Here is a 22,354-nt window from a genome sequence, read left to right as displayed (position 1 = left end):
CTTTCTATTGATGTCGCTTTGTTGATACAGACGCTCCCCTACTTACGAACGAGTTAGGTTCCGAGCGATTGTTCATAAGTTGAATTTGTTTGTAAGTTGCTCAGTACTATATTTTGTATTATAATTTATGTTTTAGGCCTATATAAGTATATTGAAGCCTATATAAGTATATTGAAGGTTTATATAAGTGCATTTGTATGTTTAAGGCTTGTATAAGTAACACACATTGGTTTGTGCTGATAAAAACATATAATAAAATGGAGAGAATATGGAGAGCCCCAACGTAGATGGCGTCCTGGTCGGTCGCCCATATTGCCCATAGCAAAAGCCGGCCCCGAAAAAAATCGAACTTTTGAACCGGTGAGTGGGACTTTTTCTCACCCCAACTTTTTTTTGGGGTGGGCCAAATTCTTGGCGCCTCCGGAGACGGTTTTCGATTTCATTGTCACTCGCGCGCTGGTGCCGCTTTGACAATTTGCTGAGTGAGGCGCTCCTTTTGATTTACGAGGCCCTCTTTTGCGCCGTGTGAGGGTACTCCATTTAAAGACGCCCGCAGATCGCCTTTCGGGGATTCAAACGCCACAGAAATCTCATTGGCGGTCATAGACGTTGAATTTCTTTGACTGGCAAGCCTTGTAGATTAAAAGAAGATCATCATGTAAACTTGTTATTTAAGGAAGATCATGGAGAATGTCTCATTTGTGTTAGTTATGTCATGCTAAAGCAAATGAATGCAATAGATGAGCACAGTAATCCCTCAAATATCGCGGTTAATGTAGACCAGACATGGCCACGATAATCGAAAAAAAGTAGGGTCACCCCTATTAATATATATATATATATATATATATATATATATATATATATATATATATATTTAAAAAAAAGAAATATTTCATTGCAGTTACAATTGACAAAAAATGCTCCTATTAGTGATTTAAAAAAAAGAAAAATTTCATTGCAGTTACAATTGACAAAAAATGCTCCTATTAGTGATTAAAAAAAAAGAAAAATTTCATTGCAGTTACAATTACTGACATTTTTGTTTGTATGCTGTGAGATTTGGGGGAAATCTGATCTACAGCACACAATATGCAAAATAAAGCTGATCTTTTTGACCTAGAAATTTTAAAAAGTAATGGAATGATTTACTAGTACCGCATGTTTGAGTAGACCCATCGGATCGTCACGGCAACAGACGAGCCGGTAAAAAGACGTAAACAAAAACGACATAAAGTAAATACATTTTTAAAAACGATTGTTGGTAACAAAAGGAGAGGGTGTTGTCGTTAAAATTCCCAAAATGTACCGTGTGTTTGTATGTGTTTCACATTTTTGTGAACTTTAATAAAAATAGGAATGAGGTCTTATTATTTTTTATTCTATTCAAGAGAGTTAACTCAGATTAATTAACAATCATTTCAACTGGGAATGAATACCGCATTTTTTTATATAGAGTAATAATGGCAACTCCATTCGTATTCTCCATTTTTGTCTGCTTTGCAGTTTGCGTCGTCTCCGCTCTCGTCTCCCTGGTCGGAGTCGGTGAGCCGCCTCATGAGGGATCTGGATCGACTCCACCTGGACATCGAGGAGGCGCTGAGCGCCGGCTCCTCGCCGTCGGACACGCCCGGCGCCGCCCGCAAAAATCAGGTGAGACATCATTAACATACTCTGGCTCCAACTTGCAAGGAAAATCACTCCCGACTCGCCCTCGTCCAGGATGATTCTCAAGAAACGGCATCTTCCTCTGTCAATTTAGTCGGCGCATAATCAAAACATTTGAGGTAATCTGATTCAAACAATTGCATAAGCTAACCGAATAACACCATTAAGGTCAAAACACGACTGCCACATCAATCTCATATTAGATTGGAACCAAAAACACCTGCGTAAGAATTTGCACGAATAAACATAATAATTTTTTTACAAGGTAAACAGAGCGACTGTATGTTTAAACAATAATGCGAGTATTTTCGGAAGTTGATTCGATTATCTCCATCTGCCGGAATCCAAGTCAAAGCAATTTAAGAGTCCCTGGTAGATCTTCATTGCCAACTCAGATCAACAGTCTCGGCCTGGAACATGGTGTCCTTTTCGGTCAATAGTCCTGAAAACAATTAACTGGCCTCGAAAACAGCTGTGGGGGGAAAGTGTCCTCGAGCTTACTCGGTACCAACATAAAGTATTGCACAAATTAAATTATAGCTTCATTGCCTATTAAATGCTTAATGAATATATAGCAATAAACCCAACACCTAGCAATTATATTTTGGGAATGTGGGAGTACCTGGAGAAAACCCATGCAAACTCCACACAGTGAGGAGCCACCTGGGATCGAACCCTCGACCCCAGAACTGTGAGCCCACCATGCTAACCGCTCACCCGCCACTGATAACTAGATAATCCAAAAAGCTACAAAGGAACGTCTATGTATGCCAATGTAAGAAGATTCTACTTTTTATTTTATTTTTTGGAACAAATAATTTGGGGAAAAAATTGGGAAATCATGTGATTAAAGCCAAAAACCTTCCGTACGAGACTTCACGCATGGAGCGGCGAATGCAGTTTGATTTTGCGGACAGTCGCATCTTTGTCGCCGCGACTCTTGTCTTTCCCGACTCGGGTCCAAAACAGGCGGCCATTGTGCCGTTTCGGAGGCCGGCGTCTTGGACCGAGGTGGCCCCGGGGGGCACAAAAGTCTTCTTTGGCGGGTCACAGAGGAGCTCTTGTCCTCCCAGCGTCGCCTTCTTTTGGGACGGTTCCGAGGGGCCGGCTTGAAGCATCCCGGGCATTCGGCGCCGCCGGCCCTGAAAGGAACGACATCTTCATTGACATGTCTGACGAGGTCGCCGTTCTCCGTCGCCTCAAAAGCGCATCCGCACGTACGAGGGAGGTCTTTTGGTGGGATTCGCCGTCCCCCCGCCGTCCCCCCGCCGTCCCCCCGCCGCGGGACGGCCGTTCTTTCTTTTGGCGCGCTCAGGGCCGGACGGATGTTGAACGTTTGGGCCGTGTCGTTTCAGAGCCTCGGCGAGCGGGCGGAATCGGCCGGGCGGAGCGGGTCCGGCGGTTGTCGGGGCGGCTCCGTGAGAACCAGGAACAAAAAGACGGTGAGTTTAAAAAATATATATTTGGGGTATGCTGTTGCCATGGCGACATGGAGACAACGTTTTTTTTTTAGGCACGGAATGAACACTTAAAACTTTGAGCGTACGTCGGATATACCGTCGAAATTGAATACCAGGGGTGTCAAACCCAGTTTGGTTGGCAGGCCACATTCATGGTGATCAGATCTCATGTGGGCCGGACCATTTTAGATATAATATTTAGATTTTTTAAATAAATGGATTAAAAGAACTGGATTAAAATCCCTGAAAATTCAGTTTTTTATAGATCTAAAACTATGTTTATTTGAGCTTTTTTATATATTTTTAGATTTTACAAAATGATTTTGGAACTAAAAACACAGAAAAAAATGGATTAAAAAATTACAATGATTGATTTAAAAGGGGGAAAATCAGGAAATGTAATATACATGTATACTTACATCTACATTTTAATTTGATCCTAAAACAGAAAGTTGGCACTCATTTACTTTCTCGGGCCACACAAAATGATGCGGCGGGCCAGATTTGGCCCGCAGGCCGCCACTTTGACACATGTGTTGTAGACGTAGCCATTGGACGAAGCAACAGTCTAAAAATAGTAAGCTAAAAATGCGCGCCTATTCTGGTCGTGATGTCACAACCAGAATTGCTGAAAAAGTGGGCTTTCCCTGATGGTGGAATCATTACAAAAAGGTCAAAAACAGCCTGATTTGAGTGCCAAAATCATATTAAGCTTGTTTTTTTTACATGATAATATACATCTCATTTGCTCGTGACTTCACAACCAGAATTGCTGAAAAAGTAGGCATTCCCTGATGGTGAAATCATTACAAAAACGACCTGATTTGAGTGCCCAATTCATTTTCAGCATGTAGAATAACATTTTTTTACATGATAGTATACATCTTATTTGCTCGTGATGTCACAACCAGAATTACTGAAAAGGTGGGTGTTCCCGCATGGTGAAATAATTACGAAAAGGTCAAAACAGCCTGATTTGAGTGCCAAAATCATATTCAGCATGTCAAATAACTTTTTTTTACATGACAGTATACATCTCATTTGCTCGTGATGTCACAACCAGAATTACTGAAAAAGTGGGCGTTCCCTGCTGGTGAAATCATTACAAAAACGGCCTGATTTGAGTGCCCAATTCATTTTCAGCATGTAAAATAACTTTTTTTTAAACATCTGATCTGCTCCAACTTTGCACGTTGGGTCAAGACGCATTCAAGTGATGAAAATGTTTGTATTTTCTTCTCCTTGGGCGACATAGCGTGTATATTCCCAGTTGAAAAAGCTCGGCTGAAGGTGTGACGGTGGCCGGCGACCCCCCACCGTCAAGCGCATCTTTTCCCTTGACGTTCGATAAAAGCCAGCTCGGTCGGGCCTCCCATCCAAAGCGTCCCATTCAGGCGGACCGAGAAGGACGGACAAGTGAGAAATTTGGAGAATGCCGAGCGCCTTTACATTCAAAGCTTTTCAGGCTGGGCTTTGTGCGCCGTTGGCCGCTAGCTGCCCGCTAGCATGCCCGCCCGCCCGCCCGCCTCTCTCCAACTCTTGTGTTGTGCTTTTTAATGGAAACGGGAAATATTGTTCTTTGTCCCTTTTAAAAAAAATATAAATGTTTTATTTTTCCAATGACATTAAAAATTAACTGGAACATAGGAAATATTTCCTCTTATTTATTTATTTTTAGATTTTTTTTTAAAAGACCTTTTCTTTTAAAAAAAATAAAAAAATATGAATCATTTTTTATTTTACAATATTTTTTTCTTTCAATTTTTTTCATTAAAAAAGTCAATCTTCGAATTATTTACATTGAAAACAAAGTGCAATTGAGTAATCCTCACTTTTATTTTTCAATATTTTAGATTTTGAAAACATATTTTGAGATTTAAAAAAAAAGAAAGTGAAAAGACAAATAAATTTCCGGTTATTTTTTACTTCTGACACATATTTTTGAACATTTTAACCCCAATGAGCGTTGATACGAAAAGCCTCGCCGGACTCAAAGTTGCCAAATTTTCCAGAGACAAAAAGAAGCTGGACGCTGGTGAAAAACGCACGGTTGCTCCCAGACAAACATGTGCTCTGACAGAAAATTGGACGGGCCAGAAGAGTAGGTCGGACGCTCTGGAAAGTGGCGCAGTCTCCGCCAGGGAACAAAAAAAAATCCCCCAAAAATCAAACGTGGAAAGCAGGCGAGCGTAAATCACCACGACGTCGGGAAAATGCTGCGGAATGTTGACGCTGTCGTCTTCTACTCCGAAATTTGGGGGTTCCAACTTGCAGTGTTTTTGCTGCGAGCCACGTCGTAGTTACACTTTCCTTCTATTCGACTAAGCTTCCACACTTTATCGAATGATATTTCTTCTGATCATTTATAGATGTTAAAATTGGTCCATATCCTCTTTTTGAGTTTCTTCATAGCAAATTTTCTGTTGTGTTTTTGATTTTTTTAATAAATGCCATATTTTTTCAATAAAAAAGTGGCAAAATGTTGTGTTTTGCTAAAAAAAAACATTAAATATTTAATGTTATATTTATTTACATGGGAAAGAGTATACATTTTTAGATTTTTGAAAAAAAATGGGTACAATTTTTGTTTTGCTAAAAAATAACCCATTAAATATGTAAAGTTATATTTATTTACATGGGAAAGAGTATACATTTTAGATTTTTGAAAAAAAAATGGGTAAAAATTTTGTGTTTTGCCCCAAAAAACATTAAATGAGTGTTTTACCTTAAAAAAACATTAAATATTTAATGTTATATTTATTTACATGGGAAAGAGTACACCTTTTTAGATTTTAGAAAAAAAATGGTGCAGAAATGTTGAGTTTTGCTAAAAAAAAAAATTAAATATGTAAAGTTATATTTATTTACATGGGAAAGAGTATACATTTGAGATTTTTGGGAAAAAAATGGGTACAATTTTCGTGTTTTTCTAAAAAAACATCAAATATGAGCGCTTTACCTAAAAATCGATCGACCGATTATCGAAAGACGGAAAGATTGACGGCGCGACTAAATTTTCTCTCTTGTTTTTCTTTCAGGTCCGCTTGGAAATCAACGGCGAAGCACGAGCAGGTAGGACGCCGACCCTTCCGCGTCGAGCCGCTTTGTCTCCGCGCTCCGACCGATTTTAGACACCGCTACGCTAAGCCTAAATATTTTTACCCTTACACCAAAACCCATTTTTCTATGAAATGTTTCCACTTGAAGTGATCGAGAATGTTTCATTTGACCCAAAAAAAGCTTACTTTTTCCCCGTAAATTTTCGAACGTTTACTAAACACTTTAGTTCTTTCAATGTGACTTTTCCGCAATTCCGCGGGTGCTCGGCTTGCCCAAATATCTTGGCATTTTGCTCAAACAGCTGACATATTTGCGGGGGAGGCCCAGGATGATAGTAAACAGGTGTCCGTTCAACTCATTGGACGTTTATTTTCTCTTTAGTTCCTCTTGCTAGTATAATTGCAAACATCTATTTTCTATACCTGCAAGTTACATTTTTCACAACTACCAAAATCGGCTTTGGACAGCCGATTGTTACATTTTAACGCTGCTTTAACCAAAAATAATTTAACTACAAACATCATTTTGACAGCTATTTAATGTTTTATTATATTTTTTTAGTACCAGTACTTAATTCTGTTTTCTACAGTTAATATTGCTGTACATCAAAATATTTTTCTCCACCTACAAGTTATATTTTGTACAAGTACACATTCTATTGTAATGCTACAACCACAAAAAATAAGAGTAATAAGTTGCATTTTCTCCAAGTAAACTACAAAACTGCTTACTCATTTTTAATTACTTACTTACTCTTATTTTCTACTCTAATTTTTTGCACAACCATATATCTTGGTCCTGCAAAAAAATGTATATTTTTGGGTTTAAATGTCTTTCAATTTGTACAAGTTGACTTTTCTACCACTACAAAGTACTTTTTTCCACTTAGTAATATTATATACTACAAAAGTGTAATCTTTTCTACCGTAGTGAATTCGAGCGCGATCGTTATTTTAACGTGATTTTCCCTCTTAACCGACGTTAAGATGGAAAAAAAAATCATATCTCGTGAGGTAGGCGGGATGGAATTCAATTTCCTGCGCTCCTATTGGTGGAGGCAGACAAGTGACAAACAAGGGAAATGTGGAACAAACTAATTGACTTCTGGGAAAGTCTCGAGCGTGAAGAAACCGTGACGAGGAACGATCCGTGTCTTCGGGAAAACAAGATTAAGGACCTTTTTTTAGCAGACTGCACCCCCCCAAAATCCCCCCCCCCCAAAAGAACCTCCCCCTTCCCACCCCCCTTGTCCTAAAGTCATCATCTAAAGTCAGATATGCTCCACATGTGTGGCTCCTGTGGAAAAATGAACTCGGCTGGGAATATATGGTCAGGAAATTTATAGCACATGCCTGGGACGAGCCCTTGGGGGTTGGGGGCGGGGGGCCTCGGTTGGGGAAGTGGAGGGGAGGGGGATGGGGGGGGCTGGGGGGCGGACACGCTTCCACGCTCCCTTCTTTCCATCCCAGCTTTCTTCTCTCCCAACGTCAACGTGAGCCCAGTGCAAAGGAGGAATGGCTTTTCCTCACATCTGGGATTTTTCCACTTCCTCCAACTTTTTCTTTTCCACTTCCTGTCGTTGGCGTTGAATTTTTTTTCATTTTTTAACTCCCTCGCGCCGTATTCGCTTCACTCGTAGCTTGGCGCTAAGCTAGTTTTTGTCAATATCACGTCAGTTCACACACTTTATTTGTGTTTGTGGACGAATGTTTTCATTCAAAATTGTTCCAACGATACTCTACTCTAGATATAATATTTAGATTTTTTTTTAATAAATGGATTAAAAGAACTGGATTAAAAGCCCTGAATATTCAGTTTTTTATAGATCTAAAACAATGTTTATTTTAGCTTTTTTTAAAAATATATCTTTAGATTTTACAAAATGATTTTTGAACTAAAAACACAGAAAAAAAAGATTAAAAATTACAATTAATGATTTAAAAGGGGGAAAATCAGGAAATTTAATGTTCATCTATACTCTTCATTTTAATTTGATCCTAAAACAGAAAGTCAGCACTCATGATTTACTTTCCCGGGCCACACAAAATGATGCGGCGGGCCAGATTTGGCCCCCGGGCCGCCACTTTGACACGTGCTCCACGGACACCATGCTTAAAAAAATGTCTTTTTTTGTTTGTTGGCCTTTTACCACACAGTTGTGTGTCGGAATTGGTATTAAGAGCCAAAAAAATAGAACCCCAAATCATCATAATTCCCGTATGAAAGGATTTTTCACTTTATTTGACGTGTTTGTGCTTAAATCGTGCAAACAAAGTAGAAGTGCCTTCTTTTATTTGGGGGGGTGTATTCCCATTTTTGATGGATGTTTCCCCTTCTGTCATGGACTCGCCTTCAAGTTGCAACAAAACCACAACCAGCCCGGTTGTGACAATTGCTCCTTGCTTAGGCTATAATTTAAATCAATGCGGCTTCATGTCAAGACACATCACAGTGCGTCAAATTCTCCTTCCTGTCAGAATGGATTGGACGTCTATCACCGCCAATGGCAGCCTCTCCTGCCCAATTGACAAACATTCCCATATTGGAGTAACTTGAGAAAATGTTGATTTACCACGCCATAGATATGATAAAGGAGATATAATATTATTTTTTTATGGAAATTTGGGTGGAAAGGGTCTGGATAGAGAACTGATTAAACTTAATTTTCCTTTAAGAATATAAAAACAAATTGGAAAAGCATGCGAGATGTTATGTTTCCATAACGTATTATCTTTTTTTTGTAACCGTATCTGTACGACGTCGCAGCAGTATCATCAAATGAATACAATAGACACATTTCCCACTGTCAGTAAACACATCACGGCTGTGAGGGTCTCGTCGTGCGTGTTTTTGGGTTTTCCTCACACACACACGCACACACACACACGCATCTGGTGTGAAGTGGGAAAATCTCAGTTTATTAGTATTATTGCTTCTTCTTTTACCACCATCTTCGTGATAATATCTTCATTTGGAAACTTTTGGATTTATTTTGCACTTCCCCTGGGATTTGGAGAGGAGAACGCGTGGGGACGTCTAAACCAGGAAAAAAAGAGGATTTCTGTTCATTTTTTTGGGGGGGGGGGGACCGGAGGATTTTCGGGGGGACGCTATTGATTATGTCCGAGTGCGATGACGTCTAAACGGACGTCGGCCACGCTGAAGCTGCGGCGGTCCTTGAGCGAGCAGCTGCGGAGTTCCACGTCCAAAGCTTGGGACTTACTCTGGAGGAATGTCCGCGAGCGGCGGTTGGCAGGTCAGTGGAAGCCCGGACGAGGTGGCCCCGAGTCCGGCTTCACGCTGTCGAGTTGCACCCCCACCTCTGGAGGGTCGCAATTTCTGAAAATTGCACATTTATTCGCTTTCATTAAGATCGTCGTAGCCTGTCATTTTCATGGAAACAATCTTCATCATTTTTAGTCTTAAAGACACTTAATAGTGTCACTTTTTTCATTTTCAATCGATATTTCAATGAACTTTTTACCCACAAGTTTTGACCAATTTTGGTTATTTGAAGCAAACCCCGGAGGGATTTTTTTGTGTGTACTTGTGCAAGTTGGGCTTGATGTGACCACACGGTGGCGCTAGTGAGTTGTGTCTGCTTTGGAATGTTGGAACGTGAAATATTGAAGTGGTTTTCCCCTAATATAATGGCAACAGACGTCCGATGCATTTGAGTGGAATGTTGGTAGTGAATGATTGTTTCAGTGCCATTGACGGTGCTAGGCGTCCAATCCATGTAACACACAACATTTAAAAGAAAACTAAAGTTTTTTCCTTTCTTTTTTATAGCAAAAAATATAAAATGCACTTTCTAATGTTGTAAATACTGTATTCACTTGCCATGGCAGCTTAGATAAATATGGTAATACAAATACCAGTACTGTATAGAATAATTGTATTAATCAGAATACTGAATGACAGGAATGATAATGCAATTTGCTTTTATAATGTATTCAAAAATGAAATAGACAGTACATATTTGCTATTAATCGCTCAATCGCCGCCAGGCCATCTTGCTCTGGATTGGACGCCTATTGCTGTCAATGGTACAAATTGAGCTAATGCCTTGTTGGTGACGGTGTGATGCAATCGTTTGCGTAGTTGGAAGTCCCACGTGAACGTCTTCACGTGGGAAAGCCACACTAGCAGGAGATGAAGTCATGCTAATGGGCTCCAGATGTTGCATAAACGTTGACGCGTCTTCCATTTTTTGGGGGGCTCAGGGACCCCCTTTTGTGGGTTATTTGCCAAGGAGCCGAATAAACTCACTTCCACGTTGACCTCCGAACGCCATGTGGGATTGAAAAAGTTGACTTTGAGAAATTCCCGTCGGCGTTACTAATGTTCACGGGGAGAAAACATTGTTATGACAATAAAGTCCAGCTTCATCAAAACAAAGACGTCTTTGTTGGGATAACAATGGACATTTCGTCACATGAGAAAGTTTCAGATGAAGATAAAAGCGTACTAATATGATGGCATTGACTTGAAAAACACGGAAGAATGTAATGATTAAACCATGGAATTTATTTTATATGTAAGCATCTGTTGAAGATTTCATTATGTGACCATAAACAAAAAATGCTAGCAGCTACATTTCAAACGGCTAATTTAGCTTTTGATTATTCATTTATTTTCTGAACTGCTTATCCTCACGAGGGGGTGCTGGAGCCCACCCCGGCTAACTATGGGCCCCAGGCGGGGGACCCTAACCCTGAATCGGTGGTCAGCCAATCGTAGGGCACCAAGAAATGGACAACCAATCATAGCTATGGGCAATTCGGAGTGTTCAACCAGCTAGCCTAGCATGTATGTTTTGGAATGTGGGAGGAAACTGGAGTACCTGTAGAAAACCCACGCAAGAATACGAAAACTGACATTCCTTTGCATCAAAAGGAGCCAAGTGAGGCGGCTCGGGCAGCTGCATGCATGTTTTGGAATGTGGGAGGAAACTGGAGTACCTGTAGAAAACCCACGCAAGAACACGAAAACTGACATTCATTTGCATCAAAAGGAGCCAAGTGAGGCGGCTCGGGCCTCTACATGCATGTTTTGGAATGTGGGAGGAAACTGGAGTATCTGTAGAAAACCCACGCAAGAACACGCAAACTGACACTCCTTGGCATCAAAAGGAGCCAAGTGAGGCGGCTCGGGCATCTGATGAGGATGCCTCCCCGGTGAGGCGTATTGGGCACGTCCCAGTGGGAGGAGCCCACGGGACACACTGGGGAAGGGGGGACTACGTCTCCCCGTCGGCTCGGGAAGGCCCGAAAGAGCCGGGTGAAGTGGCTGGGGAGAAAGAAGCATTAGATTCTGAGAAACTGGATCATTGTTTTCATTTCCTCGTATTGCCCAGCCGGATTTTTTCGGCTTGGGTACATTCCGTAAGACGATAGGCACGGCGCAAAATTGGAATGCGTGCGTCTAGACGCCTCACGAGGAAGTAAACACAGGAGTTGAGTCAAGTCCACGGTGGGGTGGGGGCGGCGGCTTAAGTCCCCTGCCAACCAATGCGCCGCCACTCTGTTTTTTTTTACGACTTGAAGCGCTCCCATGAATGAAGACAGGTGTTTGTGCCCCGCCTGATGAAATCGGCCCAACGCCGTGACGCCTTCGGTCGCAAAAAAAGAAGTCCGCCCAAGTGTGCGGCCAGGGAGGGAGGGCTACTGGGGCGGGGGGTCTAATCCTGGGAGTCGTTTATGAAGTGTGCTGCTGAATTGTGCTCTTTGTCTGCTTAAACTGGAGTTTATTTGATGGCGGGGGCACAAGCCAGGCCGGTGCCTTTTTATGTGCTCGTATGGCGCCACGACACAGGGGGATTGTTACGCTGCCACGCTGCCAGGCTGCCACGTTGGCACGGGGGTGTCAAACTTGTTTTTTTGGGCATGGCAATGCCGTATTTACGGTTTTAATCACAGTGGAAAAAATGATTGGACTCATGAATTAACAGCATTTCTGATCGATTACATCAATCATTTAGATTTGTCCAAACTCTCCAACGCGCATCAAGCTTCGTTATTATTGCCACTCATTTCAAATGAAATGGCTTGCCTCTTCCATGCACCTCCCTCAATAAAAGCCTTTCGCTTTTCACCAACCATATTGAAAAATGGATGCACGAGATATTTAATGATAAAAATGAAAAAGGTTCTTTGCGCACTGGAGATACGTTCACGCACTTCCGCACTGCAACGAACTGGGCAGAGGAAGGTGGATGCTAGGTGAGCTGAGCTCTCACAGCGCCAGGCTTCGTCGGTATTAGCGGCGGAAAGAAGCACTCCTCGGAAAAAGGCGCGCAATACAAAATCGAACTTGCCAACATTTTTCGACATAAACGCAATTTGCAGACATGTTCGTATGTACCGTTGTTCGTAACTCGAATGTTCGTAAGTAGGGGAGCGTCTGTACACCCATCAAAAGAGCCACATATGGCTCCCGAGCCATAGGTTCCCTGCCCCTGATGTAGAGGAAGTCAGCCATATTGGTTGGAGGTTGATGATGTCACTACAAAAAAAGAATACATTTAAGAAACAGAAAGTGGGCCTTAACGTAGTTTAATTCAACCACTTGAAATTTGGTAGAACGAAAAGAATCTCTTTGACTATTTTGTATGGCGTTTTGATTTAAAAAAAATACAACAAAGACAATTTCTCTGAAATTCAGTTTGAAATGAGACATTTTGTCCATTTGTATCGACCAGGAAGTTCAATCCTTTGCCTTCAATCTTAGGAAGCCAAACCAGAAGGCCAGAAAATCTGCTCCTTTGATTCAAAGGCCCTTTCCTCATTTCCTTTCCAGTTAGATCCGATTTCCTTCCAAAACTGCTATCAGATTTAGACCGCATGTATTCGTAACAACCTACGTTGGAGTTTTTCCTCTCCCGGCCCCCAAATTGGGTCACTTCCTGTGCCTCCCTCACCCCACCGCGTTCCTACCCACACTAGACGAGTTGTTCCGTGGAGGGCGGATCCCAAATAGAAAGTGCAAAAACAACACGGGCCCTATTTTTGCAAGCTTTCCTCACTGACTCGGCATTCCGGCGGTATTTATATTTCCCTCCCGTGCTGACGAACCTTCACACAGACTCCGGATTGAGCTCGGCGAGGTGGGCGGAACTCCCTCCGCCTCCCGGCCATTGGCCGTCCCTCGGGTTACGTGACCGCCCCTCCCCTGCGCCGCCTCGCTGGGCTCATTCGAGGATTTTTGCACCTCCGTGTGAAGTTTTCTCTGCGCGAGTACCGGGAGTTCTCGCTCGGTTCTGCATTTTCTTTGGGGGGGGGGAACTCCCCGGGAGATGTTTCAAGAACTCGGCGAGTCCCCGGGTAGCGAGTGTTTGGGTAGCATGACCCCGGAGAGCCGGGAGATCTACCTGAGGATGGACCACCGTCGGAGGCGCTCTGGGTATAGGCTGGGACGGATCATTGCCAGGCAACAACTTGTCAAGAGGATAGCCGGAGGTAGGAATGGCAACAATGTGGGGAATCGGTCCCGTTTGATACAATCTGGGCTGGCTTGGATTTGGTGGCTTTTACACCCGGGTCAGTGGTAAGCAAAAAGCTCATTGGCTGCCATCGACCTCCATAGAAACACAGCCCGTTTGAACCGTGAGGTGCTGACGCTGATTGATTGGACGTCAATAAGTTGGCTAGGTGTTGTCGGAGAGCTTCCAATTTTTTGTCGGATCGGGAAAATGGCGACTTGGATTGATAGGCTTAGAAACGGGGAAGATGGAAAAAATATTCAATGAAAAATGCTATCTCCAAAATTAAATGACAGACCGCGATGCCGTTCATTGAAATTGTTCCGTGCGGATGAACTCATTGGCTGCCATTACCGATGCTCGACGTCCAATCTGTTTTGACCGGGAGGACCTTTCGTTCGCTCTTGACGAATGATCTCGCGGCCCACTGGTGGGGTGGTTAGTGTGTTGGCCTCACAGCTTTGGGGTCGAGGGTACGATACCCTGTTGGTCCTCAATGTGTGGACTTGGCATGTTCTCCCTGGGCTTGCATGGGTTTTCTCCAAGTACTCCAGTTTCCTCCCACATGCCAAAAAGATGCATGCTAGGCTAGCTGGTTGAAGACTGTAAATTGCCTAACCCTAGCTATGATTGGTTGTCCTTTTTTCTCCCTGTGTCCTGCGATCGGTTGGTCGCCGGTTCAGGGTGTTGCCCGTAGTTGGCTGGGATTTGCTCCAGCACCCCTGGCGAGCTTTGTTAGGGTAAACGGTGCAGAAAATGAATGAAATGCTATCTAAAAAATCTGCAAATTTTGCTAAACCTGAAAAACACTGTCAGCTGGGATCGGCCCCAGCACCCCCCGCGACCCTCGTGAGGAGAAAGCGGTTCAGAAAATGAGATGAGATGAGAAATGTAAACATTGAGATCCAGTCATCGCTTCCTTCTAAAATAAGTTTTACTTGTTGAAACCCGTAGCAACCTTGTAAACACGTCAACAAATGGTCTCGTAACTCCTCACAGAATGTGACAAAATGTTCCGATCTCGTGCTAACTGAAAAATGAGTCACAAAGCGTCCTAAAATGGAGCGTGGAAAGGAATGAAGGCTACGTTTCTTTTCCAGACCAGCTGATGGTGTCTGGCAAAAGGTCGCCTCCAGCCTAGCATGCGTTTGTGTGTGTATGGTTGTGTGTGTGTGTATGTGTGTGTATGTGTGTGTGTGTGTGGACAAACTTGACCTTCAGCCAACAACGGGGTGTTGCGGGCGCGGTAAATAATTGCTGTTGACTGACAATAGAGACGCAGATAAGTCGGCGTTACGTAACGAGGCGGGAAGCCACTCGCCGTAAACGCCGACCAGATAGCCACGCTTTTACGAGGCCGGAAACCGACTCGCCTTTTCTTGAGGTAAACGGCGCCGAGGTTTGGTGTTCACTCTGGAATTTGAGGAAACATAGAAGTGCAAGTTTGGGAATTTTGGACTGCGTTTGTGTGTTGGTTTTTATCGTGAAAACTCGTGTTTATATTCTAATTGAGCGCTAATACGCATGACATGTATTGCATGTGTGTACATAGCGTGCTGTGGATTTTATATAACCCTGAGTATAATAATAAATGGGCAATACATATTGATGAACATAAACATGGAAATATGTAAGATGATTATATGATGCAAACTCGTGTTTATATTCTAATTGAGCGCTAATATGCACGACATGTATTGCATGCGTGTACATAGCGTGCTGTGGATTTTGTATGACCCGAGTTTGAGTTTAATAATAAATGGGCAATACACATTGATGAACATAAAAATGCAAATATGTAAGATGATTATATGATATCCATGAGGCAAGCTGGTATTTGTTACTGAAATAGGTAAAGGAAGATAGCTAGATTTGGCCTAAATATCACCATTTTATTTTTTTCGTGACCTGCATTGTTGATTGTTTTCAGTTTATTTTTATTGTGCTTTTTTTTGAATTTCTTTCAAACTGTTAATTGTAAATGATCACATATAACTAGAACTCCCCAATTTTATTTTTTCGGACATGTCCCATCGACGGAACGTGTCCCAACTCCCAAAACTACTAGCTGAACATTCTTTCCAGTCATTCTCTGCGGTTGCTAATGCCACTGAGTCAAAACCCTGCACTCGTACCGGCGCCATTTTGGATCCAAGTGGTCCGTTTATGAGTTATTAGTTGATCAGTGCTATTCCATTTCTGGGCCTCACCTGGCGTTTCCAAATGCCAGCCAAAAGGAGTATTTTCAGCGCCGGACTGCCGCGGCCCGTACAGTCCGGCGGCTGGCGGCCGGCGGCTGCATTCCAGCCAGCTGTTGACACAGCAGGTTAAAAGCGAGGGAGGGCTGGGAAGTGGGAGGAGCCCGGAATTCCAGCCGAGCCCCCCTGGCTCCGAACGTCTGACGTTCCAAAGGAAACGCTGCTATACGTCAGTTGGCTTGGATTGTATGGCAGTAACGGTTGGCTTTCATTTTGGACCAAAAAAGTTCACTTACTTTCCGCCTTTGACGGCGCCAGACGTCCAATCCATTTTGACTGGGAGGCGCGAATGAATGTCAAAATGGATTGGACGTCTAGCGCCATCAATGGCACTGAAAGACTAGCATCCACGGCCATTTTAAATGAATTACATTATTAAATAGCAGGGAATGAGCTCATTTTGCGCCACTTCCTTGTCATTTTAGGGTACTGTATTTTCACGACTATAAGGCGCACCGCATTATAAGGCGCACCCTCAATGAATGACACATTTTAATTTTTTCCCCATATATAAAGCACACTGGATTATAAGGCACCCTGTCTATTTTGGAGAAAATTCAAGACTTTTAAGTGCGCCTTATAGTCGGGAAAATATGGTACTTACATTTCACTTTTGGTCAATTTTGGATCATTTCTTGTTGATTTGGAGTGATTTTTCCAGATGCTTCTTGTTGGTTTGTTGGTCTTGCTGATATTTGGGCATTTCCGGGTGTCTTCCTGTTGGTTTTGGGGCATTTCGAGCTCCCTATTAATTCATTGGCCGCCATTGAAGACGCCATTTTGACGGCGGGGGGCCAAAGAACCAATAGGAAATTGAGTAAAGTGTAGTTGATCTATCATACAACCCGCAGACATCTGGTTTTGCGACACCCTGTTCAAAAAAATGGAAGTATTTGATTAATTCCGTACGTTGAGGTCCGGATCGGACCCCCCCCAGCGGGCCACTTCCGCCCCGCATGTTTGACACCCCGGTTCTACGTAGCGCATCATGTCCATCAGCCGACTCGCTGACTAATTTGCAGTGTTGGTACTTGAGAATTTTCGACGCAGGCGGAATTTGCTGCGTGAGCCGGCAGGAATGTTTCCACGGTTTTCATTTCCTGGAAATTTCGGTCTTTTCAGAGTCTGTTGCGCACTTTAATGTTTAAAAAAAGGGGTTGTCGTATTTGCCTGGTGTCTGAGCGTCTCGCTCTGGTTTACACAAAATTTGACTTGCGTCAAAATGTTCTTACTCAGGTAGTCATCCCAAGAATTTCGTTGGTATTTCATGGGGGAAAAAAGACACTATTTACCGTGTCTATTTGTTTTTAACAGTGGCATCATTTTTTTTCTCAGTACGTCATTCATGTGACATTGTTGTCGTATTTTACTATCGCAATAATAATACAAAAAAATACTTGAGTTGTACTAATTATAATAGTTATAATGGAAAACATACACATTTTATTCAAAAAATCTTAAATAGAAATGGTGTGACTTAACATAAATAATGCTAAAAAAATATTTTTCATAAAGACTCAATGTAATTTAAATAAAAAAATGAATGTTTTTAAAAAATAGGGCCATGGCGTGACTGCATATAAAAATAAAATAAAATAAGAACATATTTTTAAAAAAACTATATAATAAGAAAAAATACTGTAAAAAATAGCTTTATTTTTAAGGAAAAAAGAGCATAGCATTACTTCATATAAAAATATATAAAAAAATTACTCAATATGATTAAACTATTAAAAAATTAGTTTATTTATTTTATTGAAGGAGCATGGCATGTCTTCATATATTTTTTGACTTAGTATAATTAAACTATTAAAATAATAAATGTATTTATTTTAAAAAAGGAGCATGGCATGTCTTCATATAAAAAAAGTATTTTTTAAAAGACTCAATATAATTAAACTATTAAAAAAATATATTTATTTAAAAAAGGAGCATGGCATGTCTTCATATATAACTAAAAGAAGAACATATTTTAAAAAGACTAAAAATACTATTAAAAAAATCCTGTCACCAAGAACAAGGCAGTTGCGCAAAAGCAATATTTTGACTTGTATCAAAACTTCCTCCCCATAAACTTGGGCCCTTTTTTGGGGGGGATACAGATTGAGTGTTTTTGTATAGGCACGGCCTTGGCAAAAACCTCCTTCACTGTAAAAGATAGGCACTCGAGCAATTTGAGCGCCCATTGGAAGCCGCATTTTTCAACTTTTTCAGCCTTTCCTTTGCCTCTCCAGACTTTTCCTGAATGGCGCGCTGGCATCCGACACGAATACTGTAAGTCGGAACCCGGCGACGACGGGTCCTTCTCGTACCATCTTTTATTCATGAACCGAGGGGGCTTCGGGCGCACGGCCTTGTCATGCAGATTTGCTCCTTCAGACGCCTCGTAAATACCGACTGCCAGTAAAAAAATCAAGCAACAAAAAGAAAAGAAAAGCCATTTTGATCCTGCGATTAAAGTTGTTTGCAGCAGTGTGGCTAATCATTGGCTTCCCTTCACTTTGATGCGATTTCGCAAATGCCACACTGCCTGCAATGGAACAGGTCGTACATTAACAGTTTTACCTTTGACATTAGTAAGGAATAGTAGTTTGGTTACCGTTCCTTTTGGACTACATTTTTACTGTACTACTTTATTTTTAGGTGTCTGCATGCTCTAGTTTGCCAAAATAATGTTATTTTTTATGACCTGATGAGTTCACGAGAGAAATAAAAGTAGAATTAGAGTGCTGTAAAGGCATGTTTGATTAAGTTATTTAACAAAAAAATAGTATTTTTGTACTGTGGTACATTTTACTGCACTTTTCTAGCATTATCTATTTTTTTACACCTACATTATTACTATTTTTAATAGACATTTTATATTGAATTGAATATTTAGTTTTTTTGTATAAAAATTAGGTATGTTATTTAGCAAAAAAATAGTATTTTTGTACTGTGGTACATTTTACTGCAATTTTCTAGCATTATCTATTTTTTACCCCTACATTATTATTATTTTTAATAGACATTTTATATTGAATTGAATATTTAGGTTTTTTTGTATTAAAAGTAGGTATGTTATTTAGCAAAAAATAGTATTTTTGTACTGTGGTACATTTTACTGCACTTTTCTAGCATTATCTATTTTTTTACACCTACATTATTACTATTTTTAATAGACATTTTATATTGAATTGAATATTTAGTTTTTTTGTATAAAAATTAGGTATGTTATTTAGCAAAAAAATAGTATTTTTGTACTGTGGTACATTTTACTGCAATTTTCTAGCATTATCTATTTTTTACCCCTACATTATTATTATTTTTAATAGACATTTTATATTGAATTGAATATTTAGGTTTTTTTGTATTAAAAGTAGGTATGTTATTTAGCAAAAAATAGTATTTTTGTACTGTGGTACATTTTACTGCACTTTTCTAGCATTATCTATTTTTTTACACCTACATTATTACTATTTTTAATAGACATTTTATATTGAATTGAATATTTAGTTTTTTTGTATAAAAATTAGGTATGTTATTTAGCAAAAAAATAGTATTTTTGTACTGTGGTACATTTTACTGCAATTTTCTAGCATTATCTATTTTTTACCCCTACATTATTATTATTTTTAATAGACATTTTATATTGAATTGAATATTTAGGTTTTTTTGTATTAAAAGTAGGTATGTTATTTAGCAAAAAATAGTATTTTTGTACTGTGGTACATTTTACTGCACTTTTCTAGCATTATCTATGTTACTTTATTACTATTTTTAATAGACATTTTATATTGAATGTAATGTTTCATTTTTTACTATTTACTTTGTTAGGTTATATATAAATGTATTAATTTACTTTGTTAGATTTTAAGATATATTTTTTCCATGTACTGGACTAGTATCTATAATTTTATTGTGGTGCCATTTAAAAAAAATATATATTTACCACATTTACTGCACTAGTATAATTATTTATTTACATTGAATTTAAAGTTTATTATTATGTTTTTAATGTAAAAATGTTCATCAATAGTGTGTTTCTGGCATCTTGCCACTAGATGGTGACGACAAACTTTCAACAACATGTTCACCATCAATTCAACTTAAAATGCATACTTTTATCATTTTTTTGTGTTGTTTTTTTGCAATACAATTTTCCCCTTACAATACAATAATAAAATAATAGTCACCCCAAAAGACCAAATAATTGAAAATGAAAATTTCAATGAATGAATCAAATACCCTAATGGTGCATTCTCATATAACACAATACTGTAAATTCCTTTTTTTCATATTTACTCACAACAACGTAAATTTACCATTCATCTTTCAATTCAATTGACCACTCAAGACCTCCAATTTATTTTGGATGACTTCCACATCAAAACGGATTGGACATCTGGCGGCACACCGATAAATTGAAAAACAATCTTGCGCTTCTTTACCATATAGTACGCTGCAGATTTCAACACTCGATGGCCGTAAAGGAAGCACCCGCATTCCGATGAGGGACAGCGTTTACGCGGGAGTTCCCCAGAGGCTTTTCTCACGGTGGGCGCCCTTGTTTCGATGTCAGATCGCCCCCCCCCACACACACACAAACCCACCTCCGGCTCCCCTTGGACTCTTCCCGAAAGAGGGAGGTGACCCCACGCTGTCCTCTCTGGGACTGGCTCCAAGTGAGATGGACCTAATAGAGATGAGGGTCTTTTACATTGTTTTTTTTGGTTTTTGAAGGGTGCCCCTCCAATCTCACAAGTGTTTGGGTCTTACAAAGGCCCAATACTACCGTTCCTTTACAAGTTGTGCTTTTTTATGTCGCTTAAATGAAGTTATCCAATCCCCCATCGCATATTTTTACAATTCCGAGTCGTCCTGATTTGGAGAATCCGATACCCAGTAAAAGTAAGTTATTAAGTAGGGGAAAAAGTACTATCTTTATGTCTTTCTTTCTTTCTTTCATCCAATTTGAATAGCAAAATTATAATTATATAAAAGGGCGATTTCATCAAAGGAGGGAAAAAAAATTAAATCCTTTTTTTTACTTATGCAGCAGCAAAACAAGGTCGCCAATACATTGTTTAAATAATGTATTTTGCATTATTAAACTTATAAAGCCAATAAATTTGGTCACCCAAGGCAATCGATGAAGCTATTTTACTTGTGATTTATTGGAAATGTACTTTTTTTGACTTCAAGGCTTGTTTGAATAGTGTCAAAATAGTCTATAAATGTTGACATTTTACTTGTGTATCATTTTGTTACCTTAACTCATTCATAGCAAAACATTTTAAAAACCCAATCTTTTGTTTTTTACCGGATTCCGATTTTCAGAAAAATCATGTTAATAGTAGTACAAAAAAGTGCTAATATAACGACATTAAAGCCCTAATACTACTTAACTTTACATAACAATACAAGAAAAAAGTCATAATGCCTGGTCATTTATGAGGAAAAAGTCATAACGTTTCCAAATTTCACGTCACGACAAACAAGTTCTCCAACAAAAAACAATCAAAGTCCGGGAAATTTGGAGCTTTTCTTTAGCCTAGTAATGACTAGGGCATTAAGTATGACTAAATAATAATTCGCAGTTTGTATTTAGGGAATTTGAGCAACCATTTAAATGATAATTATCAATAACCTTCCCGGCGACCAAAAGACCGGCGACCAAACGACCCAGTAGCGTTTACAATGGACACTAGCCGTAGGGGAACAAACAACGTGACACTGCGGGCCACGCTAGGAATTCCAACCTACGCGGAGTTATGTATTCATCTGTGGACAAAAGACAATGGCCAAAGAGGAGCGCGGCGTAAATCGACGACTCGGATGCGTCGGCGTTGGGCGATCATGGCGGGAGCCGGCAATTCCCCGTTTGGGGTTTTTAGCGCTCAAGGAAAGCACGATGATCAAAAACGTGTGGGAACGCGGGTGGAAAGATTCTTCACTTGAGGCTTTTAAGTCGAGTTTTGGGTTTCAGAGAGGTTTGGGGTGTCTAAGTAGGGTTTGGGGTCGTGTTCAGGGTTCTAAAATTCACACTTAAAAGTTGACTTTGAAGTTGTTTCAAATTGTTGATTGAGAAAATAATGTTGCATTTCATCGTTGAAATCAAGTGGCGTTGTCATGGTTTGTTTTGAAAGTGCTGTATTTCGTTGCATTGATTCCACCCTCATCTGAACTTCTTTCTCTATTTTTTAATAACAATTGTCGCACAAATTTATCAGACATGTCGCCTAGTGAATTTTTTTTGTATTTAGCAGCGTTAGCTGCATTTGACGAGCGCGATTCCAGACGCCGGCGAGAGAGTGGTGGGGTTGTTAGCCCCCAAAGATGAAAGGCTCTTCTCCGTGGGTGTCCCCGGGGAGGCAAAAGAGAACGTTACCGCAGCTGTGCCGCTCTTGTTTGAATTCAATACAGGGAGGGGGGACCCCAAAAAA

The 22,354-nt window shown here is 40.5% G+C and overlaps 1 protein-coding gene across 5 annotated transcripts in view; it reads left to right on the top strand.

Annotated features, from left to right (window-relative positions):
- stard13b (StAR related lipid transfer domain containing 13b) overlaps positions 1–22,354 on the top strand; it is a 48,067-nt gene that overhangs the window by 5,567 nt on the left and 20,146 nt on the right. For 3 of the 5 annotated variants that reach the window (XM_077611210.1, XM_077611212.1, XM_077611211.1), the window contains 3 exons: positions 1,507–1,653; positions 3,024–3,110; positions 6,167–6,200. In XM_077611210.1, coding sequence (XP_077467336.1) covers positions 1,507–1,653; positions 3,024–3,110; positions 6,167–6,200 — 268 coding nt within the window. Of the gene's footprint in view, positions 1–1,506; positions 1,654–3,023; positions 3,111–6,166; positions 6,201–9,305; positions 9,445–12,655; positions 13,649–22,354 lie in introns of those variants that run through there. The other 2 variants (XM_077611214.1, XM_077611213.1) reach the window with 2 other exon arrangements.

This window comes from Stigmatopora argus, chromosome 10, assembly GCF_051989625.1.
Source record: "Stigmatopora argus isolate UIUO_Sarg chromosome 10, RoL_Sarg_1.0, whole genome shotgun sequence".
In the NCBI taxonomy this organism is placed as follows: Eukaryota; Metazoa; Chordata; class Actinopteri; order Syngnathiformes; family Syngnathidae; genus Stigmatopora; species Stigmatopora argus.
The sequence above is the reverse complement of the archived record's forward strand: the minus strand, read 5'-3'. Positions and strand labels throughout refer to the sequence as shown.